The 27,249-nt window shown below is 39.1% G+C and overlaps 1 protein-coding gene across 2 annotated transcripts in view; it reads left to right on the plus strand.

Annotated features, from left to right (window-relative positions):
- NBAS (NBAS subunit of NRZ tethering complex) overlaps positions 1 to 27,249 on the plus strand; it is a 335,203-nt gene that overhangs the window by 80,956 nt on the left and 226,998 nt on the right. For both annotated transcript variants that reach the window (XM_061433269.1, XM_061433270.1), the window contains 9 exons: positions 4,899 to 4,962; positions 8,938 to 9,131; positions 10,384 to 10,638; positions 11,359 to 11,484; positions 14,350 to 14,501; positions 15,441 to 15,581; positions 15,838 to 15,916; positions 19,248 to 19,352; positions 19,726 to 19,862. In XM_061433269.1, the coding sequence (XP_061289253.1) occupies positions 4,899 to 4,962; positions 8,938 to 9,131; positions 10,384 to 10,638; positions 11,359 to 11,484; positions 14,350 to 14,501; positions 15,441 to 15,581; positions 15,838 to 15,916; positions 19,248 to 19,352; positions 19,726 to 19,862 (1,253 nt within the window). The remainder of the gene's footprint in view (positions 1 to 4,898; positions 4,963 to 8,937; positions 9,132 to 10,383; positions 10,639 to 11,358; positions 11,485 to 14,349; positions 14,502 to 15,440; positions 15,582 to 15,837; positions 15,917 to 19,247; positions 19,353 to 19,725; positions 19,863 to 27,249) is intronic.

Here is a 27,249-nt window from a genome sequence, read left to right on the forward strand (position 1 = left end):
TTGCTTCAGTCATGTTTGACTCTCACTCTTTGAGACTCCATGGACTGTAGCCCATCAGGCTCCTCTGCCCATGGGAGATTCTCCAGGCAAGAATACTAGAGGGGGTTACCATGCCCTCCTTCAGGGGATCTTCCTGACTCAGGGATTGAACCCGTGTCTCCTGTGTCTCTTGCATTGGCAGGCAGGTCCTTTACCTCTAGCGCCGCCTGGGGATCCCATGTAGTCAGCTTACAGCTTTACCTTGAATGTTGCCTGAGAAAAAAATTAATGTTTCTCTTGCCTGATATGGACTTAAAGTCTTTTACCAAATTGTGAATTCAGCTTGTCTGGGCCTTTATTCAAGCAATACTTTATTAGTTTTCATAATACTATGCTTTATTTGAATGAGTGTTTTCTCTGTAAAATCTAATGATTAAAGATAGTTTGGAAATGTCTATTCTGATTTACTTCTATCCAGTTTTCAGTTGATTAAATACTTTGGCTTTCATTGTCAATATGAAAATCCATCTGGCTAGAAATCTATATTAAGTTTTGTTCATGTTTGGAATATATAGTAAAATTGCCAAAGTGATTTTCATTTCCAACATTTCCCATATGTTATGTTTATATATTGACGTCTCATTTTTGGGCCTTAATTTTTCTCTGAAGTTTTATTACTTATTTGTGCTTCCTTAGATGTGGTAGATATAAGACTTACCATTTCCATTTGATTTTATTTTCTCTTTGACACGTAGTAGGTGCTGGAGTAATTTTGTGAAGGGGATGAATCAGTGAAGGATAAGTGGGAAGATGATAGTTCTTGTGATTAATTGGGATCTTACCCACAGCTGTTTTCACAGCTTCACTAGACTGTCAGTTCTTTGAGAAGAGACACTGAACACACATTTCTTTCCTGAGATCTAACAGAGGGCTTGGCGTGTTAAATACTGATAAATGTTTATGGAATGAATAAGCATTTAAAGGTTACTTTCGTGCTATGATGACAGGGTCTTTGTTATGTTTAGCTTCAAGCCATTAAAAAAGAAGTCAACAAATAAAATCCTTAAATCTGAGAAGACAGATTTAAGCCTAATGCATTAGCCATAATAGCCTTTCTGTACGAAATCTATAACTGTGTTCTTGGGGCATCCTCCTAGGCTGTTTTGAGGCATATGGTAGCATGTCATACAGGGAAGAGTGATATGGAGGTTGCTTCTCAGAACATATCAACACAGTACTGGGAGTGAGTGTCAACTCTGTACTTTCGTAGAGGTCTTGGAAGCTTGGTGATCCTGTCCTCAAAACAACAGGCTCCAGAGTTTGTGTCAGATGCTGTAAAGCAGAGCCAGACCATGGTTCTCACAGATAAAGTCCTTGGGGTTCTAGGGTGGTAAGTTTGGGCCAGTTTGAATAGTACGAGGGGAGCAGTGGGAATGTCAGCTTAGAAAGTGGTGAGGGACAAGCCATCAGGATAATGGTCTGGCAGGTCACCTCTGCCTGAGGCAGTTAAGTTTGGGATTTTGTTTGCTCTTCTTTCTTAAATATACTGTACAGATAATTCTATCAAACTCCCACATATTGTAAAGTTGAATGCTTAGTTCAGACATTTAGACTGAATTGCTGTGTACTCCTAAGATAAAGATACAGTTAGATATATACCTCAAAGAATTTAAAACAGGTACTCAGACACAGTACATTTTCATACATGTTCACAGCAGCCACAAGCTGGAAATAAGCCAAATGTCTATTAATAGAAGGATGAACAAACAAATTGTGGTATATACATGTGATAGAATATTATGCAACCATATAAAAGGAAAGAATGTGAATTCTTAGGTCAATCTTGGGAACATTATTATAATCAAAAGAAGCCAGACACACAAGGTTACCTATTGTTTGAACCCATTTATACAAAATATCCAGAATAGGTAAATCTGCAGAATCAGAGGGTAAAATTGTTGATGGCTGGGGAGAAGGGAAAAGCGAAGCAAAGGTGCAATGACTAAGCGGTTTTATTTCGAAATGATAAAAAGGTTTTGGAACTAGATGGAGGTGGCAAAACACTGTGAATGTACTAAATAGCACTAAATTATTTGTTTAAAAATGGTTAATTTTATGTTATGTTCGTATCAGCTCAATGAAAAAATGATCTCATTAATCCTCTTCTCCCCACAAACCCCCCAAACAAAAAGAATGCGTAGAATTAGAATAGGATGCCTGTTGTCTTGCCTGTTGTCTTGTACTTTGACCTTTTTTTTTTTCCCCTGAATAAGGCTAGTATTTCCCTACCTGTGTCCTCTGCATGCTGTGTTCTGTGACTGGAATGTGTTCCTCCGTCCATTTTCCACATCCAAGTCTTATCCAGCTAGAAATGTATACAGCAGCATCAGGCTTTCTTTGTTCCTCTTCACCTCCCTTTATCTTTCTCAATGTACGTGTGCGTGCTCAGTGGTGTCTGACTCTCTGCGAACTCCTGCCACCCGCCCTCCCCCCATGGACTGTAGTCCACCAGGCTCCTTTGTCCACGGAATTTTACAGGCAAGAATACCGAAGTGGGTTGTCATTTGCTTCTCCAGGGGATCTTCTCAACCCAGGGACTGAATGCGGGTCTTGCCTCTCCCACAGTGGCAGGTGGGTTCTTACCCTTGCACCGCCTGGGAAGCCCTCATCTTCCTGAAGCCTGTATCCAAAATCGTCTCTTCATCCTTTGAGGACCCCTAGCACTCTTATCTGTAGGTCTTTTTTGGGGCAGTTACCAAATTTGACCTGGGGTTATAATTATTTATACCCATTTATTAGTTATATCCTTGAGTATGGGGCCTGTAATGTCTGATTTTTTTCTTTCACAGTGTAAGCACACAGTGTTCATTGGCTAAATATCAGAAGAAACCACACGTTTGAGGAGCCGTGGGAATATTTGTACTATGCCAACTTAATTTTTCTATAACTTAGCCATCCTAGTTAGAACTCAGTGATCCAAAAGATTGATGAGTTCATTCCCTCATTCAGCATTTAGCTGCTGTGACAGGTGGGCCCTGACAGAGGGTGGGAGTACAGGCACCACAGACACAGACCTGGAGGCAGGGGAAGAGATCTTCACCTTGTTTTTAGCGTGGGTTTCACAAGAGGAGACACCTGTTGTTTAAACAGTCTCCATGGAACAGCCTGGTCCCAGAGTGTGGAGCTTGGCTCTTTTGACTCTGTACTACTCGTTCATGGTCCTCTGGCTCATCTCTGAATTCTGAAAGAATTGAAAAATGCTTTGAGTTCTGAAAATATTTCTGCCAACGAGATGGCTTCTTTTCTCACAAGAGTTCTTGTTAAATTTCTCTGTAATCTGTACGTCTTTTAATTTACCCAAAGCTGAATCATAATTATTGTTATTTGTGGGGCTTAAAGTTTGGAAGTGTTGCTCCATACTGCCCTTGTGTCCTGTAGAATGTAAGTGGGAGGCTTCCGTGGCATCACATAAACAGATGCTGGTGGGCACCTGTGCTGTCATGGAGGTGCAGCTGCTGATTCGGAGGCATTGAAAGCTGCTAAGGTGCCTTATAAATGGTCAGATAATGATCTTAATTTAGTTGATTATTTTCTGTAGTACATACCTTATTTTAATTTTTTGAAACTTAATCTTTTTTTTTTGATTAAGTAATCTAGGACAATCCATTTCTTTCCCTAGTATCAGATCAGATCAGATCAGATCAGTCGCTCAGTCATGTCCGACTCTTTGCGACCCCATGAATCGCAGCACGCCAGGCCTCCCTGTCCATCACCAACTCCCAGAGTTCACTCAGACTCACGTCCATCGAGTCGGTGATACCATCCAGCCATCTCATCCTCTGTCGTCCCCTTCTCCTCCTGCCCCCAACCCCTCCCAGCATCAGAGTCTTTTCCAATGAGTCAACTCTTCGCCTTATATGACAACTTTTTTTTTTTTTTCTGATAAGAAGTATATCTTCTGTTCTCAGGGACCACTCATAGTGACTTGTCACAGTAGAGGAGAGCAGAAGGTACTCAGGCTGTGGAAAAGAATGCCGGTCTCAATACTGTAACGTATTAGCCACTGATAATTTGGTAATGAAGCATACAGGCTTATTCTCTTGCATTAGATGAAAAAGCACATATTGACATAAGGAGAGCCTCACTTTTTTTTAGGCTTAAGATTTCAGATAACCCCCAGCTGATATTTTGTTGTCCGCCCCCTCCCCCCATACTATTGTGATTCTGGAGGTTATGGAATTAACAGCGGGCCTGGGAAATGTCAGACAGTGGCTTAATCTCGGTTGTTTTGTTATGTTTGAGAGATAGTGATGTGTCCTGACGTTCACAAAAACGGGCATGACATTGTCTTGCCATGAGATTAGACAATGCATATATTGAATTTGAGGATTGCCTGGTTATATATATATATATATTTTTTTTGATTTAGTAGATATTCAGTCATAGAAAGTTGGAAGTGGGGTTAACACGAAAGTTGTGGGGTCCAACCTCAGAGCTGTGGGAGCTGAGGCCTGAAGGGTTGCTCAGCTTATGAGCAGGGTAGCATTTCCATCCAGGCCAGTGTTTTATTCACAACAGCATGGCTGTTCTCCCAGTATGCGTGTGTGTGTGTGTGTCTGCGCGCATGCACAGAATTGTTAGTGTAGTCTCCTTTCATTTGTATGAATTACATTCCTGCTGTCATTGTTCTTGCTATTTTCTTCATTAAATTGAGTCACAGTACTTGCACGTGTGCATCTTCAGTGTACGAACAATTGCTCTTCAAGATGTTGGAAAGATATTTCAACTAGGTGTCACTAAGATCAAAGGAAAGCATCATTTCTCTTTTCTGTTGAAACAGTCCAAAGTTCTTGATGATGTTCTTATAATTTTCTTACCTTGTTGAACAAAGAATTTATGTGCCTGTGTTTCAAATTCAGCCAGGCTATGATGACCTTAATCCTGATTGGAGACTCTCTACTGAGAAGAGAAAAAAAATCAAAGGTGAGTTGTATGATGTATAGTAATTAAAACCTTAAGAGACTCTTCATCTTTAGTAAAGGTACATATGATAAAGAATATGTAGGGGGAAGAAAATTCTTTTTCTTTCTACTATTCTAGGTTCTCTGGCTGGGACCTTATAAAATGGGGTTGACAAAAGATAGATTAATAAGATAAATAAGCAGAAGTTTGTTAGTGTGTACTGTGAGTTGATACATGGAGTAACTCAGAGGGTTGATTGGAAATTGGGCTTATATAGCATCAAAGAAACAGTTTCTAGAGAAGTGTGAAGACAAAGGAAAAGTAGTTGGGATTTCTCAGTTCAGTTCAGTTGCTCAGTCGTGTCCGACTCTTTGTGACCCCATGGATTACAGCACTTCCCTGTCCATCACTAACTCCTGGAGCTTGTTCAAACTCATGTCCATTAAGTCGGTGATGTCATCCAGCCATCTCATCCTCTGTCGTCCCCTTCTCCTCCTGCCTTCAATTTTTCCCAGCATCAGGGTCTTTTCAGATGAGTCTGTTCTTCGCATCAGGTGGCCGAAGTATTGGAGTTTCAACTTCAACATCAGTGCTTCCAATGTACTAACCAGGCCGGACCCTGTTTAGCTTCCAAGAACAGACAAGATCGGGAGTGTTGAGGGTGGTGTGGCTGTAGGCTGGAGTTTCTAGGAGTGGCAAATATGTGGGGAAAGTAATGGGATATAAGCACTAGTTTGTGATGTAGATTCCTTTGGTGCTGTCTCTGGCCTCATAAGAGTTGAAATTTGTCTCCAGTCATGAACTCTTGTTCCTCCTGGCAGAGGGTGAAGAGAACAACTTTGTACATTTATGTCCTTTGTTGCTGGTGTTTAGTTGTGAAGTGGTGTCCAACTGTCACCCCATGGACTGTATCCAGCCAGACTCCTCCATCCATGGGATTTTCCAGGCAAGAATACTGGAGTGGGTTGCCGTTTCCTCCTCCAGCGGATCTTCCAGACCCAGGAACTGAACCCACGTCTCCTGCATTGGCAGGCAGATTCTTTACCACTGAACCATCAGGAAAACCAAAATTTATGTCCTACTTTTAGGCAAATAGAGGACAGAGAACTTTTCTTGTATCTGCTGCTTCTTCCTTGCCTCCAGCCCGAAATAATCCTTACGCCAAAGTGGCATATTTTGGGGTGGCATATTCTGTCACCCTGCATATAAAAGTCTCTAGATAATTCTGCTTCACTTTGGAAGGAACACTAAGATTTTGTAGAATGGGGACAAGGCAACAGATCCAACTTCCTGCTGCCCAGGTGTTACTATTTCATGTTTTCCCAAGGCCAAGTCAGCTGTGCCAGGCAGCATGGCTCTCCTACCTCAAGCCAGCATAGAGACGGCAAGTTCACAGGTCTTACGTGTGGTCCTTTGTAAATAAGCGTGCAGGAGATCGCAGAAAGGGATTTCTCAAAGGGGAAACTGAGCAGTTATTGCTGAGGCCGGGCTGAGCATGTGGTAGGTAGTAAGTAATGAGAGATTGGAGGGATTTTTTTTTTCATATATTTCCCATGTCTAAATTATTATTTTTTAGTAATGAGCAATGTTTTATAAATAAATAAAGCCTGCATTATTTACAGTTAATTAGATGGCAGTGGCACCCCACTCCAGTACTCTTACCTGGAAAATCTCATGGACTGAGGAGCCTGGTGGGCTGCAGTCCATGGGGTCGCCAAGAGTCGGACACGACTGGGTGACTTCATTTTCACTTTTCACTTTCTTGCATTGGAGAAGGAAATGGCAACCCACTCCAGTGTTCTTGCCTGGAGAATCCCAGGGACGGGGGAGCCTGGTGGCTGCCGTCTATGGGGTCACACAGAATCGGACACGACTAAAGTGACTTAGCAGCAGCAGCAGCAGCAGCAGTGAGTATTTAATTGGTAGATGAAAACTGAAAACAGGAATTTAAAAGTAAAGAGTTTGACTAATCAGTTCTTTTTTTTTTCTGGTGAAACTCCCCTAGTTCAATACTTCTGAATTTTTAAGTGTCTCCTATAAAATGAATCATAGTTACCAGGCTTCAAAATCTTTATTAAATTATGCTTCTAATTACGTTTAAATAGCTTAAAAGTATTGATTCATTTATATCATCTGTCTTGTTCATATATTCACTTTTGTTAAATAATCATCCAAAATACTCATTTAGAAAAACATTTTTGAGAAAACAATTTGTCAAAGCAGAAGACTGACAGTATATTTAAATAATTTGCTCTTTTTCATCCCCCTTTATGTTAAGCTGTAAGCTGAGGAACATTGATTTTCATGTTTTCTTGGAATTCCTTATTTATATAGATTGCTTTAGGCTTAAATAGGAAGAAGATGTTGAGTTATTATAGTCATTATTTTTTAATTAAAATAATGGATTATTCTAATAGAGTTCATTTCCTGTTTTATTTTTTACTTGGCCATGCTTCATGACTTCTGGGATCTTTGTTCCCCAGCCAGAGAGCAAACCCAGGTCAGGGCAGTGAAGGCACTGGGTTCTAACCACTGGGCCACCAGGGAATTCCACTAACCCATTTTGCTCCAATGTTTACATATATTTTAAAGTTTATGGTTTACTGTTTTATGTATTACCTTTAAACCTCATCAGATTGTCAGTGGAACAAGTAAGGTATGTGAAGGGCAATAAAATCAGAATAAATATCACACTATTTCCTTTTGAATGCCTCAGTTTGGTGAACCACAATTCATTTTTATCTCCCCCCACCCCATCCATTTCTTTACTGGTCTTGAATGTGTTTTCCTCTTTCTGGATAGCTGTGGGTGTGTGTGCTCAGTCGCTCAGTCGTGTCCGACTCTTTGCGGGCCCCATGGACTATAGCCCACCAGGCTCCTTTGCCCGTGGAATTTTCCAGGCATGAATACTGGAGTGGGTTGCTGTGCACTTCTTCAGGGGATCTTCCCGACCCAGGGATCGAACACTCGTCTCTTATGTCTTTTGCATTGGTAGGCAGATTCTTTACCACTGGTGTCACCTGGGAAGCTCCAGTTGCAAATGTAGGGAGAAAAATTCTTTTTCCTTCTACCCTACTAGATTCTGAAATCAACTAAGACCCAGTAAATTGGAGTAACAAAGAACCGATTAATAAGGAAAAAAGCATGCACTTTTACTTACTATGTTTTAGGGACATGGGCGCCTTCACAAGGAAATGAAGACCTGAGGAAGTTAAACCTGATCAGTGTTATACTAGGTTGGATGAAGAGTGGGAAGGTGTGGAAAACCTTGACAGGACATAGGGTCTGAGCTCAGGATAAGACTTAGCAGCTTGTCTGTCTGTTTTTCCCTGCCTTCCTCTGTCTTTGGAGATAAGGATGCACCTTTCCTCCAGGTGTAGAGAGGGCACCTCCCACATGAAGATCTTAAGACCTGCTCCAGAGGAAGGTTGGTGTCCTTCCTTAAACCTGCCATTTATCAGTTTATCTTTTATTTATCTTTTGTATGTTGAAAATGGTGATATGTCTGTGAATGTTTTTCATTTTTTGAGCAGAAAGGCCTTAATATAAAACTTTGGACTTTGGCAAATCGGTGGCATTCAGATTTTTGTTAAATAAATTACCACTTTGTATCTTATATTGAACTTCCCTGGTGGCTCAGTGGTAAAGAATCTGCTGCAGTGCAGGAGACATGGGTTTGATCCCTGGCTTGGGAAGATTCCCCTGCAGGAGGAAATGGTAACCACACCAGTATTCTTGCCTAGAAAATCCCATGGACAGAGGAGCCTGGTGGGCTACAGTTCATGGGGGTCACAAAAGGGTTGGACACAACTAAGAGACTAAACAGCAGTCTTAAATTTGAGTCAAAATCTGAGTGATGACTTACATTTTATTCTTAGTATTTGTCATACCTTTAGGGCTCAAATAGGTTTTTAAAATTGATTATTGGACTAAGTGTGTTGTATGTAACCTGCATTGATTGATGAATTTCTGTTCATTTACTTTTCCCCCCATTAGATAAGGAGTCCTTTTACCCACTGATAGATGTGAATTGGTGGGTGGACAGCGCAGTGATTTTGGCTCGCTGCTCTGGTGCTTTGACTGTTTCATCAGTGAAAACTTTGAAAAATTTACTGGGAAAATCATGTGAATGGTTTGAACCGTCGCCTCAAGTCACCGCTACCCATGATGGGGGGTTTTTAAGTTTGGAGGTAATTCTTTCCTTTTTAAAGCAACAAGTGTGTTTGAGAGTAGTTGGGAAGATCCTCTGGAGAAGGGCGTGGCAACCCACTCTAGTATTCTTGCCTGGAGAATCCCACGGACAGAGAAGCCTGGCGGGCTACAGTCTATGGGATTGCAAAGAGTCAGACGTGACTGAGTGACTAAGCCTACTCACTACTACTGTGTATTACAAAAGAAATTTAAATGTCTGATTTTTAATTTTGAGTATCCCATTATTTAATCTTATCTTTTAAAACTAAAAGTTCGTTATTGGAATCAGCTTGAGTGCAGTATAAAAAAATCTATTGTTTAGTCAGTTTAAAAAATTACATTTGTATAAGAAAGAAAAACATTTTTAGTCATTTTGTTTTCTACAGAGCACTTTTCCCTAATGGACATGATAGACTCCCCCCCCCCCCCGATTAGTTATTTAAAAACATAATATTACTACCAAAGAAATACAGTCTTTAGCCTATTTCTGTGAAATATGACAACTTAAAACTTTTGGTTCTTCTGTTAAAAAATACTTGTTTATCATGTCAAAAAAATTTGAGATGAGTGTAGTATTTTAAAGTTATGTTTTGGTCATTTAAAACTCTTATTTTATTTCCAAGTTAATGACCTTCAATAGTTTTCACTTCAATGCAATTTGACAATTTTTTTTTTACCTGTAAGTTTGGTACTGATTCTCAAGATGTTCTTTAAAGAAAATCATGTTTTAAAATCCAAGTCAACTCTGTTAAGTTGGGAATGAAGGTTATCTTTAGCAGGCAGCCTTCAGACTCAAAACTTTGTGCAGCTTCAGATATTGTTTAAAAGTTGGGCAGAAGGGTAGCTATTCTTGGTAGAGCAAATAAATACCTTCATGTTCATTTGCTAAATGGATTGAAACACATCATCTTTTCACAGCAGGTACAAAAATATCGAAAGAAAGAAATTAACATTCTCCTTTATTTCCCTAAAATAATTACCAAGCATACATTGTACCAGACCATATTAATAACCTGTTATTAAAGCAAGCTTTAGTTTTAGAGATTTGGAACCGGTGACTTGCGCACATATTTCTGGAGTTGTTGATGTATATAGAGTTTGTTGTTGGGTTCCTTTGAATTCCATGCTTAGTCTTAATCACACCACTGATGTAATGCATCAAACCAGAGTAGAATTAAAATGCTTTTTCTATTAGTTCTAAAATCTTGTCTTTAGTTCCTCACTGTTCATTTAACATCTTTTTCAATTCAGTGCGAGATTAAACTTGCCCCCAAACGATCTCGTTTGGAGACGAGGGCGGGAGAAGATGACGAAGAAGAGGATTCGGATTCTGATCAGGAAATCTCTGCCAAGACTCGCTACTTTGGCTATATAAAACAGGGCCTGTACTTAGTGACCGAGATGGAACGGTTCGCACCGCCCCGGAAACGCCCGCGAACCATTACTAAAAACTACCGCCTGGTGAGCCTGCGGTCCACGACCCCAGAGGAGCTCTACCAGAGGAAGGTGAGGGTGTCCTGTTACTGTGCATGGTCACAGATTCAGTTACGATTCTGTTGAGAAAAACACTATTTTTTTAATAAAGGAAGAAATTGAAAGAGGGATTGTTGTATCAGTATGTTGCAAACATGAGTATGATAAAGCTTCTGAAAATGCTGCTGCTCTTTGTGACTACTTGTGCCTGAGCGGTCACACAAAAGTGGTGGATGGGAGGTGAGCTCACCTGGACCATTGTCCCCTTGGTGGCTCTGCCCAGGTTTTCACTCCACTTCTTGTGGCCTTTGGCTCTCACCTCCTCTGTGCCGAGGACAGCTGTCTGCTCAGACTGCAGCTGGGGAGGGAAGAACTTGCAGGCTGGATTTCTAGTCGGGGGTTTGCCTAGGAAGCAGATTCGATCAGCACTGAGTACTGCATGTGTCTGTGCTGCAGTGTCAGGAGAGGAGTCCTGGCAAAGGACTCTGGCTGTCGCCCTGTTTGTGCTGGCTTTGCTGTTTTACTCTGTAAGCACGGGCACTTTACCTCTGTTTCTCATTTTTCTGGTAAAGTGCTTAAATAGATGTTGATCTCTCTGGCCCTCATCATGTTTGTGAGCTTCTGGTGCCACAACAGGGCACGTGGCGGTGGTTAAGAGTGCGTGACCTCCACTATTGCCATTCATTCTGCCATCATCGTGACACTGCGACAGCTCAGTAACATCACATTCCTGTTCCATTTCCTTGTCCAAAGATCGAAAGTGAAGAGTATGAGGAAGCCTTGTCCCTGGCTCAGACCTACGGCCTGGACACTGACCTGGTGTACCAGAGGCAGTGGAGGAAGTCAGCGGTCAACATTGCTTCAATTCAGAATTACTTGGTATGTTTACATAGTTTGATAACATGTAGTGAGAGTCATAGTTCTTCCCCTGGTGGCTTAGATGGTAAGGAATCTGCCTGCAATGCAGGAGAACTGTGTTCAATCTCTGGGTTGGGAAGATCCCCTGAAGAAGGTAAGGTTCATACTTAAAGGACTATCTCATGGCTGTAGGGCTTCATATTGGAGTACTTTTCACTGATGACTTTTCTTTGTGAAGCGTTTTATTCAACCTGGAAAAATTACCTTGTTTCCAGGTTCTGTTGGCTCTGCAGCTGGATTGTTGGTACCAAAGACCTGTGTATGAATATTCCGTGATAAACCAGCCAAGTACCTGGTCTTGGCCTAACTCTTTCCCTTCATCTACCTCAGTCACCTCAGTTCACTGCCATGAGTCAGGGTCCTGTCAAGAGTCAGGAACCACACAGGAATTTGAAGAGAGACAGTTTTAATACAGAGAATTATTTTCTGGTAACGAGACATTAAGTATATGAGGGCAAAGATAACTCTAAGGAATAACCTGGGGCTGAAGGGAATGTTTCCAAGGAGGTAGAAAACTCAGAGGGGAGGTGGTGATCAGCTGGAGGCTGGTAAGTAGGAAACACCCCCACTAGCAAGAAGACTGGTAGATAAGGAACCATGGCCAGGATGGAACAGAAAAAAATTCCCCCTGGAGTACAGGCAAGCCTAGTTTAGGAAGCTTCCCATTCAGGTGTCTGGGAGGTTCACTGGGGAGGAGTCTGTCCATGGGAGTGCAGTCGATGCTAAGTGGGAAGTTGTCCTCTGAAAGAGGAAGCTGGCAGAAAGCATCGCAAGATGGTCCCTGCTGGCAGTGCTGGCTACCCAGACACAGGAGAGGTTCTTCCTCTGCAGGGCCCGCCCCCTGCAGCACCCTCTGTTGACAAAGCTTAGTATCATGTCGGCCCCAAATGGGAGCTGCTGTTTCTGTCTCTTAGCTAGCTTTGAAGAATGCTTTTGAAGCTGAGAGGCAGCTTTTTGCTTAAATTCTTTTTGCTTAAATTCTACAACTGTATCCTCCTTACTACCACGTTACCACAGTTACAGTTCCTATGCAGCTTGTTAATTTGGATCCTTGGTCCGTTTGTAAGAAGTAGTTGAACGCATTCCTATTTTTAGGACTTCTCATTTAGGAAGGAAAATATGTTTACATTTAGAAATATTCTAAGAAATGTTGGGAAATTTTCGTGGTAATTGTTTTCCCTAAATTTATGTACCTGAGTAATTAAAAAAAACAATCTGAAAAAGTTGTATGTAAGACATTGATGCTTTAAACCAAACAGAAAGATAAACTGTTAATACAAATATGATATTAGAGATAAGAGAGCATGAAGGATATTGAAATAAAGGGAGAAGACAAAGTTGCTTGTGTTTTCTTTAGAATATCAGAACACCTAACCTATTTTATCTTTCTTCCTTCTTTTGTGACTCAGGACAGTGAGCTCATGAGTTCATGTATATTCACTTAATGGCCTTTCCTGTAACACAATAAAAGGCAGTTTTGGTCTCTGATGGAGTTGACAGATGTTGAAGAGACAAATCATGTACTTTTTTTTTTTTTTTAATTGGGGGAAATGCTTAATTCAGCAAAATAGATAGGAAGTACAGAGTAGAAGCTCTATGCCAGAGATGGTGAAGGGGTACTGGAGTGGCATAAATATGGCCTTGCTTTTAGGGAGCTTTTAATCTTACTGAGAAGACAAGCTTCATGCCTAACGTACTTTGACCATACAAGTGATTGCAGACAAATGCTATGGGAACCCAGTGAAGGTAGCAATAATGTTCGACTCTGCTATGGAAGTCTTTATATAGGAAGATGTTTGGGGCAGGGATTGGAAAGGATTCAAAGTAGAGTTAGAAGAGATGAAGGCATTGTTAATGGGACCAGTGGTATGAGCAAATTAAGGGAAAATGAGCTTGACTCAGAAGGCTGGTGACTAATCTGTCTTATGCATTGCTGTATTTTCATGGCACGCAGACGGTACTCAGCAAATATTTCTTGGATGAATAAATGGGGTCTGTAAGTAAACCAGTCTGTTGGATGTGATATTCCATGATAGTGGACACTGGGGCCTATGATTAGGTAGATACTGATTTGGGCTCAAGTGGGAAACCTTTCCAGGGTGTTATGTGTTGATGACATGGACTGGTATGGAGGCCACAGACGTGGAGAAGGAGATGTGAATTCAGAGACTCCTGAGGAAAGAATTGATATGAGAGAATGTGTAAAGGAACATAAAGGGTATGAGCCAGATTTTACTCTAAATTTGTATCCACAAAGACTCAAGGAAGAGAGCAAGTCAGGGATTTCAAATGGAGTCAGAGAAAGCTTTTGGGAGGGAAGAATGGCCCTTGGTCTTCCCAGAGAACAGCATGGCGTGATTCTTCATGATTGAATCATCGTCTGTGCTTTGGGGTACAGCTCATGGCCAAGTAAATACAGAACTTTGAGGTACTAAACAAAACATTAGTTTTGTTTCAAGGTTAAACATGTTTGTCACAGTAGGATAAATCTTGTCTTACTTTTTTATTTTCTGTTCTTTCATACAGCCCAAATGCAAACTAAAGAACAACTAAAAAATTTGGAAGATCTATGTTTCCAAAAAAAAGTCATCTGAGTTTTGTGTTTCAGTGTGTTTCATTAGAAGAAGGAAAGCAGGTGGAATCATATTCCCTATATTCAGTTTTAATCACCATTAGGAAAAAAGCTTTTTAATGGTGAGGTGCTCCAGCAGCTGCTTGTGGCCAAGTTCTTAGGTAGCTGGCTGTGATTCTGGAAGGCAGTTCTCAGGTGCTGTCAGATGTCATGGGTTTTTTAATGCCTCTGCTTTTTATTTTCTCTGTGTCCAGAGTAAAATAAAGAAACGATCCTGGGTTCTTCACGAGTGTTTGGAAAGAGTTCCTGAAAATGTGGATGCCGCCAAGGAACTGCTTCAATATGGATTAAAAGGCACAGACCTGGAGGCCCTTTTAGCCATAGGGAAAGGAGCAGATGATGGCAGGTTGGTTACAGAAAGATTTGGATTCAAAAGTGAAGGTGACTTTGTAAAAACTTTTAAAACTGAGACATTGGAAAGGGTCAACTTTTCTTTATTTAGGTTACTGTGCAATGGAGCAGTTGATTTGACTAATGCTTTTTTTAATCTGAGGTCACAGTTTTCTTTCTTCTGAGTGAAATATGTTTACATATGATAGCTTGATGCTGAGAAAAGAGCAAATTCTACATACATTTATTGAATGCTGGCAGCGTCTAAGCTGTGGATTTAAGGTGATGCATACCTGGGCTTGCTTACTGGTCAAATGAACCACCGTAGGCAATCCTGAGTTTCATTCACTTTCTTTATCTGTATCGTTGTATCCTTCCTCAGAGCATTATCTTAATTAAATTATTTATCTTGTGAAACCACCTCATAAACTTTTAAGCACCATACAAATGTCAGTTAATAACAATAATCAAGTTATTTGACAGGGGCTGCTGTTCATCAGGCATTTGGAAGATTATATCCATGGTATATAAATGTGATGGTGTGTTTGATAAGTAATTTAAATGAAACCAGCCTTCATTACCATTTTAAGACCTTAAATAGAAGTGATTCACATTATAAATTCTGGGCAACATTTTCTTCATAGGCTGTTTCACATTGCAATAATGTAACGTCCCATGTTTTCCTAAGCAGCTTTCATTTTCTTGGTATTCAGAGTTTCTACATGTGATGATTACGGATGACTTCTTGCCCACCTCATGGATATAAATGAGAGAATCGCTTTGGTTATAACATATAGCCAAATCTTTCTTTTAAACGGTTGGTTATTTCTGTTTCTGCAGAAACCAACTTAATAAAATCAAAGTAGGGAAAAGTACTTCTTCACTATATGAAATATATATATATATAAAGAAAACACACTCCAAAGAAATTTGAGTTTTCTTTTTTTCCTCACAGATTTACACTCCCTGGTGAGATGGACATTGACAATATCTCCTATGAGGAGCTTTCCCCACCTGAAGAAGAACCTGCCGAGAAGAAAAAGGAGAAGGAGCTCAAAAAGAGACGAGAACTACTTAAATTAGTGAACTTTTCAAAGTAAATGATATATTACTGTTCATTTGGTAATTTCTTTAAAACTGTGATCTGAGTGTGTTCCTTACTAGTGATAACTGCTCTGCATTATTTCTGCAGCTCAAGTCAAATGCATTTAGTATTGTGCCCTTGTGCTTTTGTGTGTTGTCCCATGAGTTTGGGGCTTAATGGAATATTGATCATTTTTATTCTATTTTAGATCATAGAGAAATGTGCTTCCAGGTAAATATAAGTGACCTAACACAGTTTTTCAAAACAGGTTAACGCTGGAACAAAAGGAACTTTGCCGTTGTAGACTGAAATTATTAACCTTCTTAGATCGGCTTGCAACATATGAGGTAAAGGAGTGGTTTTAATCAAAGCAATTATGTTCATTCGATCTGTCATTACACATGCTGTGGCTGCCTATCCTGTGGGATATTCCTGGTCTTTAGAACTATTTATGTGGGAAAAATTTGCACAGAAGCACATTCTCTTGTATATCATTTTTGCTAAAAATTAGGAATTTGTGAGAGGCCAGAAGTTGCTTTGTTAGTCTAGGGAGTAGAAATGTGTGTGTTATTTCAGCATTTGTGTTTCCTAGATTTACAATCCTTTTCATTTATTTTTATTTTACATTTAAACTTTTGGTTATGGTAGATAGCTGTCTATAGTAGCAAATTCAGTATCCACTGGGGTTTAATAATCCTAATATGAATATTATGACCTGCTTTTTTTAATGATTTATTAATGTCTTGAATTTAGTTGGCTAAACTTCGATCCTAATGATGGCCAAAATTAGACACTTGAACTTATAGCAAACTTCAAAATTGTTTCTTCAGGGCAGCAAACACAAATGTCCCATGTTGGACATTTCAGTAGTGCCCTGTCCTGTCAGATTTGTTAGAGGTGTGAGAAGCATTTCACAAAATACACATAGTTTAGATTGCTTTTCATGTGACCCTCATAGTTCACGTTACCCAGGATTTAGTATAAATTTCTCACCTTTTGAAGGGCTTCCCTGGTGACTCAGATGGTAAAGAGTTGACCTTCAGTGCAGGAGACCCAAGTTCGATCCCTGGGTTAGAAAGATCTCCTGGAGGAGGGAGTGGCTGCTTGCTCCAGTATTCTTACTTGGAGAATTCCATGGACAGAGGGGCTTGGCAGGTTATAGTCCACACGGGTCGAAAGAGAGTCGACAGGGTTTCACAGTTAATACTTTCATTTACACTTTCTCACCTTTGAAGTTTGACTGCATTTGCAGGTTGCTTCCTTCGTCTGTCTGAACCTCCCTTTTAGGGGCATACCTTGACTCTTGGTACGGGCACATAATAGGATCGCAGTACATGCCATGTGTAGTAATGTGATACATGGCCCCAGAACAGTGGAGATACTTAGTACTCCTGATGCCTGTAGGCAAAGAAAAGCACTTGATTCTCCATCAGTAAATAGAACAAATATTTTCAAACAAAATACTAGTGACAAGAGAACTATTTCTGTGTCTTTTAGAAAGCATGGTAATTTTATATCATTTATATATCATTTCATACAAACAAGTTACAAAACATTTCTAATAGTTTTATCTGTAGTACAACTAGCTTGACTGTTGGCTGGTCATATTATTTTAAAGCATATTCCTTTATTATTCTGAGTTCTATGATATTTAGAGGTAATATATAAAATTGCTGATGCTGGTACAGCTATAGTTTATTATTTTTTATACTTAGTTTTAGTTTCACTGATGAGATCTTAAAAAAGTTCCATAAAATGTTCAGAGTTTCATTATCCAGTTAATTTTCTGTTATTATTCTTTAGTTATTGAATCACTATTTCCTATTTGACATTAGTAAGTACATTTATTATTACATGGTAATAGTGACATTTAAAGTATTTGTTGAGCCCACAAAAAGAGAATTAAGCTGAGCTTTTTAAAAGTAGGTGAAGTTGATGAATTTGGCCATTAAAACTTAGAAATGAAGATATTCTAATGTAACAGCTAACCAGCTAGATCATGGTAGAGATAGGTGTTGCATTTTAATCGCAAGGCGTGGCTTATTTTATTACTGTGATAAATGAGATTAAAATGGATTCATTTAAATTTTACAAGAGTGCCTATTTTACACCAGATGTCATGCCAGTGCTGGACATAGAGAGATGAACAAGGGATAATCCTTGTGGAGTCCTCATTATATGGGCAGTAAGTGATGATAATGAAGCTATGAAGAATTGATGGAGCATAATGGAGAAAAACATTAAATTTTCCCTGGGGATGTCCGAGAATATTCTTATGTAGAAAGTGGTATTCAACTAGTCCTTAAAAAAAGGAAGGGTGGCTTAGGGGGCTATAGGACTACCAGGTAGGAGACGCGAGCATGGATGCTCCATAAGGGTAGTGGCCTTGTCTTATTTGCTGCAGTATCCTGCAATGCTCCGTACAAGACCTGGCTTGTTGAGGAGATTAGGAAGAAAGATTTGTTGAGGAAACCAGTAGGTATGAGAATAACTTAAAAATATGAACAGATTTGTTGAGGAATTCTGTTTGTTAGCCAGTGTCTTATGTACTTAATTCAGGTTATTTCTTGACAACCCTTTGAGGAAGGTGATGTATCCTCTCAATTTTATGGATGTGAGGCTTTAAGAAGGTAAGTATTTTGTCTAAATCAGTAGGAAGCAAGAGCCTCCTGTGAACATCCTTTTTCTTCCTTCTTTTCCTATCTCACTAGGTTAATGCAGTTAACAAATATTATTGGTTATTTACTCTGTGAAAGGCAGCATGCTAGGTATCTGGAAAAGTGAAAATGAAAGAAAGTGTTAGTCGCTCAGTTGTGTCCCAACTCTTTTTGACCCCGTGGACTGTAGTCCACCAGGCTCCTCTGTCCATGGAATTCTCCAGGCAAGAATACTGGAGTGGATTGCCATTGCCTTCTCCAGGGGATCTTCCCGACCCAGGGACTGAACCTGGGTCTCCTGCACTGAAGGCAGTCATCTGGGGTTTAGCATTAACACGAGAGACATGAGCCTGAAGTCATCTGCTGCGGTGGGGAGACCTACGTTGCCGCCGCCGTGGCTGGCTCCTCTCTGTCCTCAGTGTTTCAGCTTCGCTGCCCACAGGGAGGCCTTCCTGTGTGTTGACACCCTTCCTATGTGTTGGGCATTACCTGTTCCTATTGCCGTTTGTCTTCCCGACTCGATTTTAGAGCTCCTAGGAGAGCAGGGAGGGTGTATGGTTCATGGTATCAGCACTGTCTGTCACAGTGCCCCTAGCACATAATTGACACCTAATAACTATCTGATTAAAGAATGAGTCGTTTCATCTGCATTTCACATGGATCACTCCAGCAGTAGTAGAGTTAGTCCAGAGTTGCACACAGATGTGGCAGGTGCTCATGATACACATCCGTGTGTAACTCTTGCTTCCTTGTTTTTACCAGGTGGTGAATTTGGGTTGTCCTCCTATAATTAATTTCATAGCCTATTTCATTTACTTCTGGATTAAAAAAAAATGAACAGCATTTATAAATACAGCCATTTTCCAAATAAAGGCAAGAGTGCAGATGTAGTACTTTAGTTAACAGTTGAGAGTTTAATTTAGACCGTATTTATTTAGGTAAGCAGAGCTGTAACGGTTTTTAGCATAGTCTTGTCACCCACGTTTAAAAGCCTTTTCATAAAATCACGGCTTCCCCTCAGGAAATCCTTGGAGTACCTCATGCATCTGGACAGAGATACGATGCTGAATTCTTTAAGAAGTTCAGAAGTCAGAATATTGTTCTCTCAGCAAGAACTTATGCTCGGGTAATTTCTTGTTTGTGAATGAAACAGTTATAGTTATTAACACTTTCAAGTCTTTGAGCCATGCTATTAATGTTACTACGTGTGCGTATATCATTACATTTCCTTTTTAAAAAATTGTAATAGTAATAAATGTAGAGAAAATAGAGTCATGTTAAAAATTTTTTTTTCATCATTCAAGACTTTAAAAAATAATTTTTAGAGCACTAGATTGAGAAATGTGATACAGACCTGAAAAATATCAGGAATATTTCAAACCACTTCATATCAGAACTGCATTAAAAAAAGCTAATTGTAAGGTTTTGATGTTGTCATACAAGGTCACTTCTTTATTTCTAAGGTTCAATTTAGAAGTGTACCCTTGCCTTCTGTACAGGAGAGTAATGTGCAGGCCCTGGAAATTCTGTTCACTTACCATGGGTCTGACCTGCTTCCTCACCGCCTGGCGATTCTTTCCAACTTCCCAGAGACCACATCACCACACCAGTATTCTGCTTTGCTGCCTGAAGCTTGGTATGCACTCTGTTCACTTTATTTTTTAAATGAGAATTTTTGTTTTATGCTAAATATTAAAAAAAATTCTAATCTACTTAAACTTTTTTCTGATTATAAAATTATTTCTAAATTATTTTAAAGTGATTCAAATGTGTCAGCGTAACAAGACCACTTTAACTTAAGGAACATGAACTTTACTTTCTTTTTTTCTCCTTGAAAGTCTCCTGCTACTGAAAAAAGAGAGAGGAAGACTCATAGTTTTATTGCTGTATATTCAGTATGTACTGTTTTATGGTTGAGAGTAGTTTTTAGGATAACAGTATCTGTTTAAATTAGTTGTATCTTTTAGAAGTTGAAATGTAGTTCTGACAACATTTAGTAGGTCCAGGGGACCCAGGAATGTTCTGGTGGTCCTGCTTAAGTGCAGCCAGGATTTGAATCTATGTTAGAGTTAGGTCAGTAAGCTCTAAAAAATAGAAGTTATAAACTCCCTATTTTGTGTTTCTATTAGTACTAAAAATGTAATTCTGTATTATGATAAAAGTGAACAGAAAGGAAAACCTTGGGATGTACTATTTATTTTCAAACAATTTCTTTTAGATCTGAATGGTGATAAATAAATGCATTTTATAAATATGTATTTATAAATATTTCAGAATATAATTATTTTTTGCCTATTTGCAAAATAGATCTAATCTGAATGGTAATGACATTTTTCTACTGTAAATTGTTAGTATAGAGAATGGGTCATTATCTTAAAATTTTTTCAAAAGGTAATTTCTTCTTAGATTTGAATGCATTTTTTGGCATTGTCTTCTGATGAGTGTTTAGATAAACATTTGATTTTAAACTAAAATTTCAGAATTGGCTTGCAGAATAGTTTTACAATGCCCAGTGTTGCTGCTGCTGCTGCTGCTAAGTTGCTTCAGTTGTCCGACTCTGTGCAACCCCATAGACGGCAGCCCACCAGGCTCCCCCGTCCCTGGGATTCTCCAGGCAAGAACACTGGAGTGGGTTGCCATTTCCTTCTCCAATGCATGAAAGGGAAAACTGAAAGTGAAGTTGCTCAGTCGTGTCCAATTCAGTAGCGACCCCATGGACTGCAGCCCACCAGGCTCCTCCATCCATGGGATTTTCCAGGCAAGAGTACTGGAATGGGGTGCCATTGCCTTCTCTGTGCCCAGTGTTATGTATTGTTTTTGAATGCCTATAGTTCCTGCCATAACTGATTTAAATTGTAATAATAGCTCAGGTATATCATTGCAGCAGAGAATAATTAGATATTATTTTGAATCTTTCTTGTGGGATGTGTTGCTTAGACAAACTTTGAAAAGACTGATTTCTTGAGTCCTTAAATTATATTCATTTTAAACATAATGAGAAAATAAAGATTTTGTTGTTGTTGTTAATCTGTTTGTCAAGTCTTTTCACCTTGAGTATATTTTTGCTATAGTTAGAAGGAGGAAGAACAATAGGTTTTAATAGTAATGTTTCTGTCTCCTTATAATTTTATATAACTGCAAAGCAAAATTACAGTTATGTTTGAGGCATAGCTTCTTCTGTGAGGTTTCATTATTTAGTCCTTTCTGTATATTCTCATAATGCTTTTGTCCATTCTTATAGCACTTTTTATGTTGTATTATAACCAGTCATCATTATTACTGCTTTTCTGCCCCCTGTTCTCTTCTTTAATAAACATCCAGCCTTAAACTCACTCTAAGGCAGAGGCCGTGTTTTCCTGAGTTTTCAATTTCCAGGGTCTAGGTGTTTGTCTAGTGGGTTCTCTAAAGTTGTTTGCTCCATTTACAGAAAAGATTAAAGGATGTCCTGAAGGGGTTGCAAGTTTCACCAAGACTCCCAATGCCTTAAAGATTCAATTGCTATTTTAGCCCATAGCTGAAGCTTGCACTCTTTAATCCTAGTTCAAGTTTTACTCTAATGGACATGTGGTGGTGGTGGTTTAGTCGCTAAGTTGTGCCTGACTCTTGCAACCCCATGGACTGTAGCCTGCTAGGCTCCTCTGTCCTTGGGATTCTCCAGGCAAGAATACTGGAATGGGTTGCCATTTCCTTCTCCAGGGGATCTTCCTAACCCAGGGATCGAACTCTGGTCTCCTGCATTGCAGGCAGATTCTTTACCAACTGAGCTAATGGACATGTAGATTCATAAAATGCAACTTGAGACTTATTTCCCTTTTAGGAAATACATTCTTTGAGGACTTGGTATTCAATACCTTTTCAAATCGCTTGGAAGCATTGGGTCAGGTGGACACTAAGTGTCTGTTTGTTGGAATGTTGACTGAGCCCCTTCCACATGCCTGGGGCTGTAGTTGGGGTTTTGAAATGACTGAACACAGTTCGTCTTCAGCAGGAATCATCACATATGCTTTATATCACATATGCTTTATGCACAAACAGAAGTTCCTGCTAACAGCATGATGCTTTCAAACAGGAGGAGATGAGTTGAAAAGACTCTAAATCTGCAGCCTTTTTTCCTTTCTCCTCAGTTAACAATGTTTGCCAGCTTGTGAAATGATCTTGCTACTTTCTTGTTTACTGCCCTGAACAGCTGTAGAACTTTCTTTGTGCATGCCTTCTTTGTCTTTTAGCGTACGCGTTGCTCAGTGGCAGAGCCTGCATTTCATCCTGCTTTATCTTCCCTTGAGCCCCCCAACTTGTATTTTGCAAGTAGTAATGACTCTTTAATTATCCATTGAATTGATTGGAAACCAGTCACTGAGCTCAAAATGTATGGCTCCCAAACACGGAGTGGCGGTTCACTCTGGTGCACTGACTGTCTCCTGAACTTGTGAGGCCTGCTCCCTCCTCTGGGTTTTTCAAGGTCATTGTTCCCCTGTGTGGGGTGCCCTTCTCCTGGGTCTCCATATGACTCAGCCTCTTACTTCCTTCTGTCTTTTGTACTCAAAGACTCCCTCTTCAAAACACCTTTCTCAACCCCTCTTTCCCTTTGCCTCCACCTCCTCCTCACTCTTTGCCCTTATCCGAGTTTTCTTTTCTTCATAGCATTTACACCTAACATCATATTTTATCATTTATTTGTATAGTGAAGTCAGTCAGTCGTGTCCGATTCTTTGTGACCCCATGGACTGTAGCCTACCAGGCTCTTCCATCCATGGGATTTTCCAGGCAAGAATACCAGAGTGGGTTGCCATTTCCTTCTCCAGGGGATCTTCCTGACCCAGGGATCGAACCCTGGTCTTCTGCATTGCAGGCAGATGCTTTATCCTTTGAGCCACCAGGGAAGCCCATAAATATGATAAAATCATATTTTATAATTTATTTGTATAACATATAATTTATTTGTCTTATCTACTTTTATCTCGTCTCCCTTCACTCTTCTGTTTACGATTTTACTCTCAATTTAAGTCCTTTTTTCCTGCTTTATTTTCTTCCTAGCATTGATCAGTAACTTAGTTTGTGTTTTACTTATTCACTTGTTGATTATGTTTATCCTTCAAAAATGTCACCTCCTGTAGCACAGGGTTTTTTGTATGTTTCTTCCCTTCCTTAGCCTGTGAACTTAGAATCGTTCATGGCATGTTGTAGGCCCTCAGTAAATACTTATTGAATGAATGGACAAATGACTTAATTAATTAATATAAAATCTGTAAGGAAAGGATTTTGTGTCTTGTTCACTAATGTAACCTCAGTGTTAGAACACCTTGGGATCAAAAGCAGTAACTCAGAAAGTTGTTTTGATGGATGGATGTGAATGGAAGGGCAGGTGGGTTTTACATTTTAGGGTTCAAGCTATTTAGAATATAGATTAATAGTAGTGCACGCGTGCATGCTAAGTTGCTTCAGTCGTTTCCAACACTATGGACTGTAACCCACCAGGCTCCTCTGTCCATGGGGATTCTCCAGGCAAGAATACTAGAGTGGGTTGCCATGCCCTCCTCCAGGGGATCTTCCCAACCCAGGGATCAACCCAAGTCTCTTGTATCTTGTGCATTGACAGGCAGATTCCTTACCACTAGCACCACCTGGGGAAGCCCAAAAAGTAGTAGTAAATTATGCCAAATAGTTGACCTTTTACCTAATCTATTTTGAAATCCATTGACAAAATGTTTGCCTTGGCATTTAACCCAAATTTGATTAACTAATTTTGATTGAACCAAATTTTTTAGTTATGACTGCCGTGAATCTTGTTTGGTTTGTGTTACTTTAGTGTTTTATATTGTCACTCTTGCATCATCATGTGTATTTGACATTGGTGAAGAGTCACCAAGTTGTAGAAGACTTTGAAATTACGTTTTCTGTCATAGGTGATAAATCCATTTGTTACCTACTGATCCTTGGTTTGTCATTGCTGTAAGACGTTTACATTTTATATTCTATTGGACTGTTTTAGTTTTAAAGACAAAGGTGACATTTCTTACTATCTTTGTTAGCTTTCACAATTTATGGTAATAGGTTTTATTTATTTATTTTTTTTGGTGGAAGAGAACTACATTTTGACTTTGAGTATTTTTGATGCTTATAGCCTGTTTTAGAAAGTCTATTTAGGTTTTTTATTTATGCCTCTTGTTTTATTGTAGAATCTTTCCAGAATGATGAGAGCACTCTAGTTTAAAAGGTTGTGTTTAAAACAGTTACCTGTTGAAATAGTAAGGCAGACAGATAAGAGTATTGAGTCTAGCTGGAGCCAAGTTGCTTAGATTTCTGATCTTGGACACATTTCCTAACTGCACCTCAGCCTTCATACCTGTAAAATGGGGATGACTATAGCACTTCATAGCATTGTAAGAATGTCTGAGTTAATGTAAGAATGTCTGAGTTAATGTATATAAAACAGTGGGAACAGTGCTTGGCACCAAGTAATTGCTATTTAAAGCTTAAGAACTTAAGCAAACTTAAGTCTGCTTAATGCAGTCTCCCATGCTAAGGCCTTGGCCTTATATATGTCGTAAATAATTATTTTAAACTTTTTATTGGAATATTTTTATAGTTACAGAAAAGTTGCAAAAATAATACAGTAAGTTCACATATACCCTTTACCTGCTTCCTCTTCCTTTTTACATAATCATAGCACATTTTTCAAAACTATGAGATTATTGCTGGAATAATCCTGCATATAACGTAACATACGCATTCCTAAAAATCACTGCACCATGCAAAAAGTGCCATGAGAACCACAGAGCTTAAGGGGAGAGTGGGGTTCATGGAATAAAATTAGGAATGTAATAAAAATTGTGCTATAGTTTTACGTGTATTAAATGATTATGAAACACATAAATACTAAAATATGGCACTGGACAAAGACCTGAAAAAGGCAGCTGTGGAAGTGGGTGTTGGAGCAGTTGCAGTGTTATTGGAAAGTGGTTTGTGTTTTGAAAACATAATGAAACAGACCATATGATAATAATAGTTAAGAAACTAAACTACATATTTATTTGGATTTAACGAGATTTTCTCAAAATATCATTTTTCTGTTGCACTATCTGATCTAGGATACCACATAGCATTTAAGACTTCATTTACTTTCTCGGAATATATGGAAATAAACTGTCATTTAGTACCTGTCACTCATGATGTTCTTTGACACATATATTTATTAGACAGTGAATGTTGATACCAATATTTATATTCCTGGATTGCCTCCAGAATCAGTAAGGAAAGATTGAATTATATTTAGCATATATTGGGATATTGCAATATTTAAAGTATTTTATAATATAAGTGGCAAACCTCTGTTGATGGAAATAGAGTATCCAGAATACCTCATTCTTTTCATCATCCTTGAAAAGCTGTTTCTATAGTAACTTGGCAGTTTGTTTGCTTGTGAATATCTACGTTTAGTCAGATTATTTGATTGAAATTTTGACTGAAAAATCTGCTATCATATGCAGATGGGCTGTGCTGTTTAAACTACGAAAATGTGTTTTAGACATTTCCATTTTCTTTTCAGGGTTTGAGATTACTTGTATTATTTACTGACTTAATTCTGACCATTCTTTACCTTTCAGTTCCACAGCAATTTATGTGATATATCTCTAAGGCTGAAAGTAAGAAGTGGCTGAGTGAAGAATTTTGTCACCAATTGTTTAGATAGAATAGAATGTTAACCTAATCTTAGGTCTGTATAGACCTAGTCCCATATTTAGAACTGCTCCTTCATTTAGAACAGCCTTGCAAAGCCGTCTGATAAATAGTGTGACAAACCAGTGCATGGAAGTCTCTTCCTGTGACTTGCAGATCCAGGCCTTTTTATGCTGTGTGTACTTCCGTTTAACTTGTGTATTTGTCCCGGCATTTCATTCACTTGCTAACCCTCAGTCATTGCCTGCTTTTTCTCAGGCGTTAGTCCCCTTGATGATCTCCACCCTACTTGATAATGCACCAGGAAATCCAAGTCCTCAGAAATTTTCTCATTTTCATTGGGAAATGTTATCTGGTAAATTAAGTTTTGCACCCTTTTCTCATCACTCCCCACAAACTAGAAAACCTTTGGATGACCAATTTGGAATATATTTTTGTCCTTAGAGGTCGCTAGTATCCTATGGCAAGTTTATTTATTTATTTATTTATTTTTAAATGACCAGATTAACAAATATTTCACAATCAAGTGCTTTGAATATAGTGATGGATGCAATGACCGTCAGATGAATGAATGATGGTTAGGTGAAGAAATCTGGAAAACACAAGGGATTGGTGTAGAAAGTAAATAAAATGTACACAGAAGCGTTCTTTTTTGAACCAATCTGGAAAGGAAACCTGTCTTTGAGTTTTCATACTGCAAGAAAGGTAATCAACTGGTTGGAATTCTATCGTTGTCTTTAGGGTGATTATATGTATATCATTAGTGTATTTGTGGGTCATACTTTTGACGTGTGTATTTTTGACTCTGTGTTAAGCATAGGGGCCATTAGGGCCATTTGACCTTCATATGACTTTTTATTTAATCTTTTCTTTTAAATTGTAAAATATGTACAAAATTTACCATCTTGACCATGTTTCAGGGTATGGTTCAGTAGTGTTAAGTACCTTCACATTGCTGTGCACCCAGCTTCCAGAATGCTTTCTATCTCGGGAAACAAACTTATTAAATGGCAACTCCCCATTTTTCTCTGAGCCAAGCCACTGACAACCACCATTTTACTTTCTCTTTTATGAATTTGACTATACAGTATTTGTCTTTTTGTGACTGGCATAATGTCCTCAAGGCATAATACACTTTTAGTAAAATTAATATCACAATTAAATAAGATTTAGAGTGACTGGCCACCTGTGGGCCATGTTTCTATTTATGCTGCAAAAGTATTTCTTAAATGAAGGATGAATGTGAGTTCTATTTCAGGGTGGGACGTTAGAGCACCATTATTATCTGACTCCCTGTGGAGAGCCTCTTCTTCATCCTTTGGTGATAAAGAGGGCATCCAAATGAA

Source organism: Bos javanicus, chromosome 11, assembly GCF_032452875.1.
Source record: "Bos javanicus breed banteng chromosome 11, ARS-OSU_banteng_1.0, whole genome shotgun sequence".
Taxonomy (NCBI): domain Eukaryota; kingdom Metazoa; phylum Chordata; class Mammalia; order Artiodactyla; family Bovidae; genus Bos; species Bos javanicus.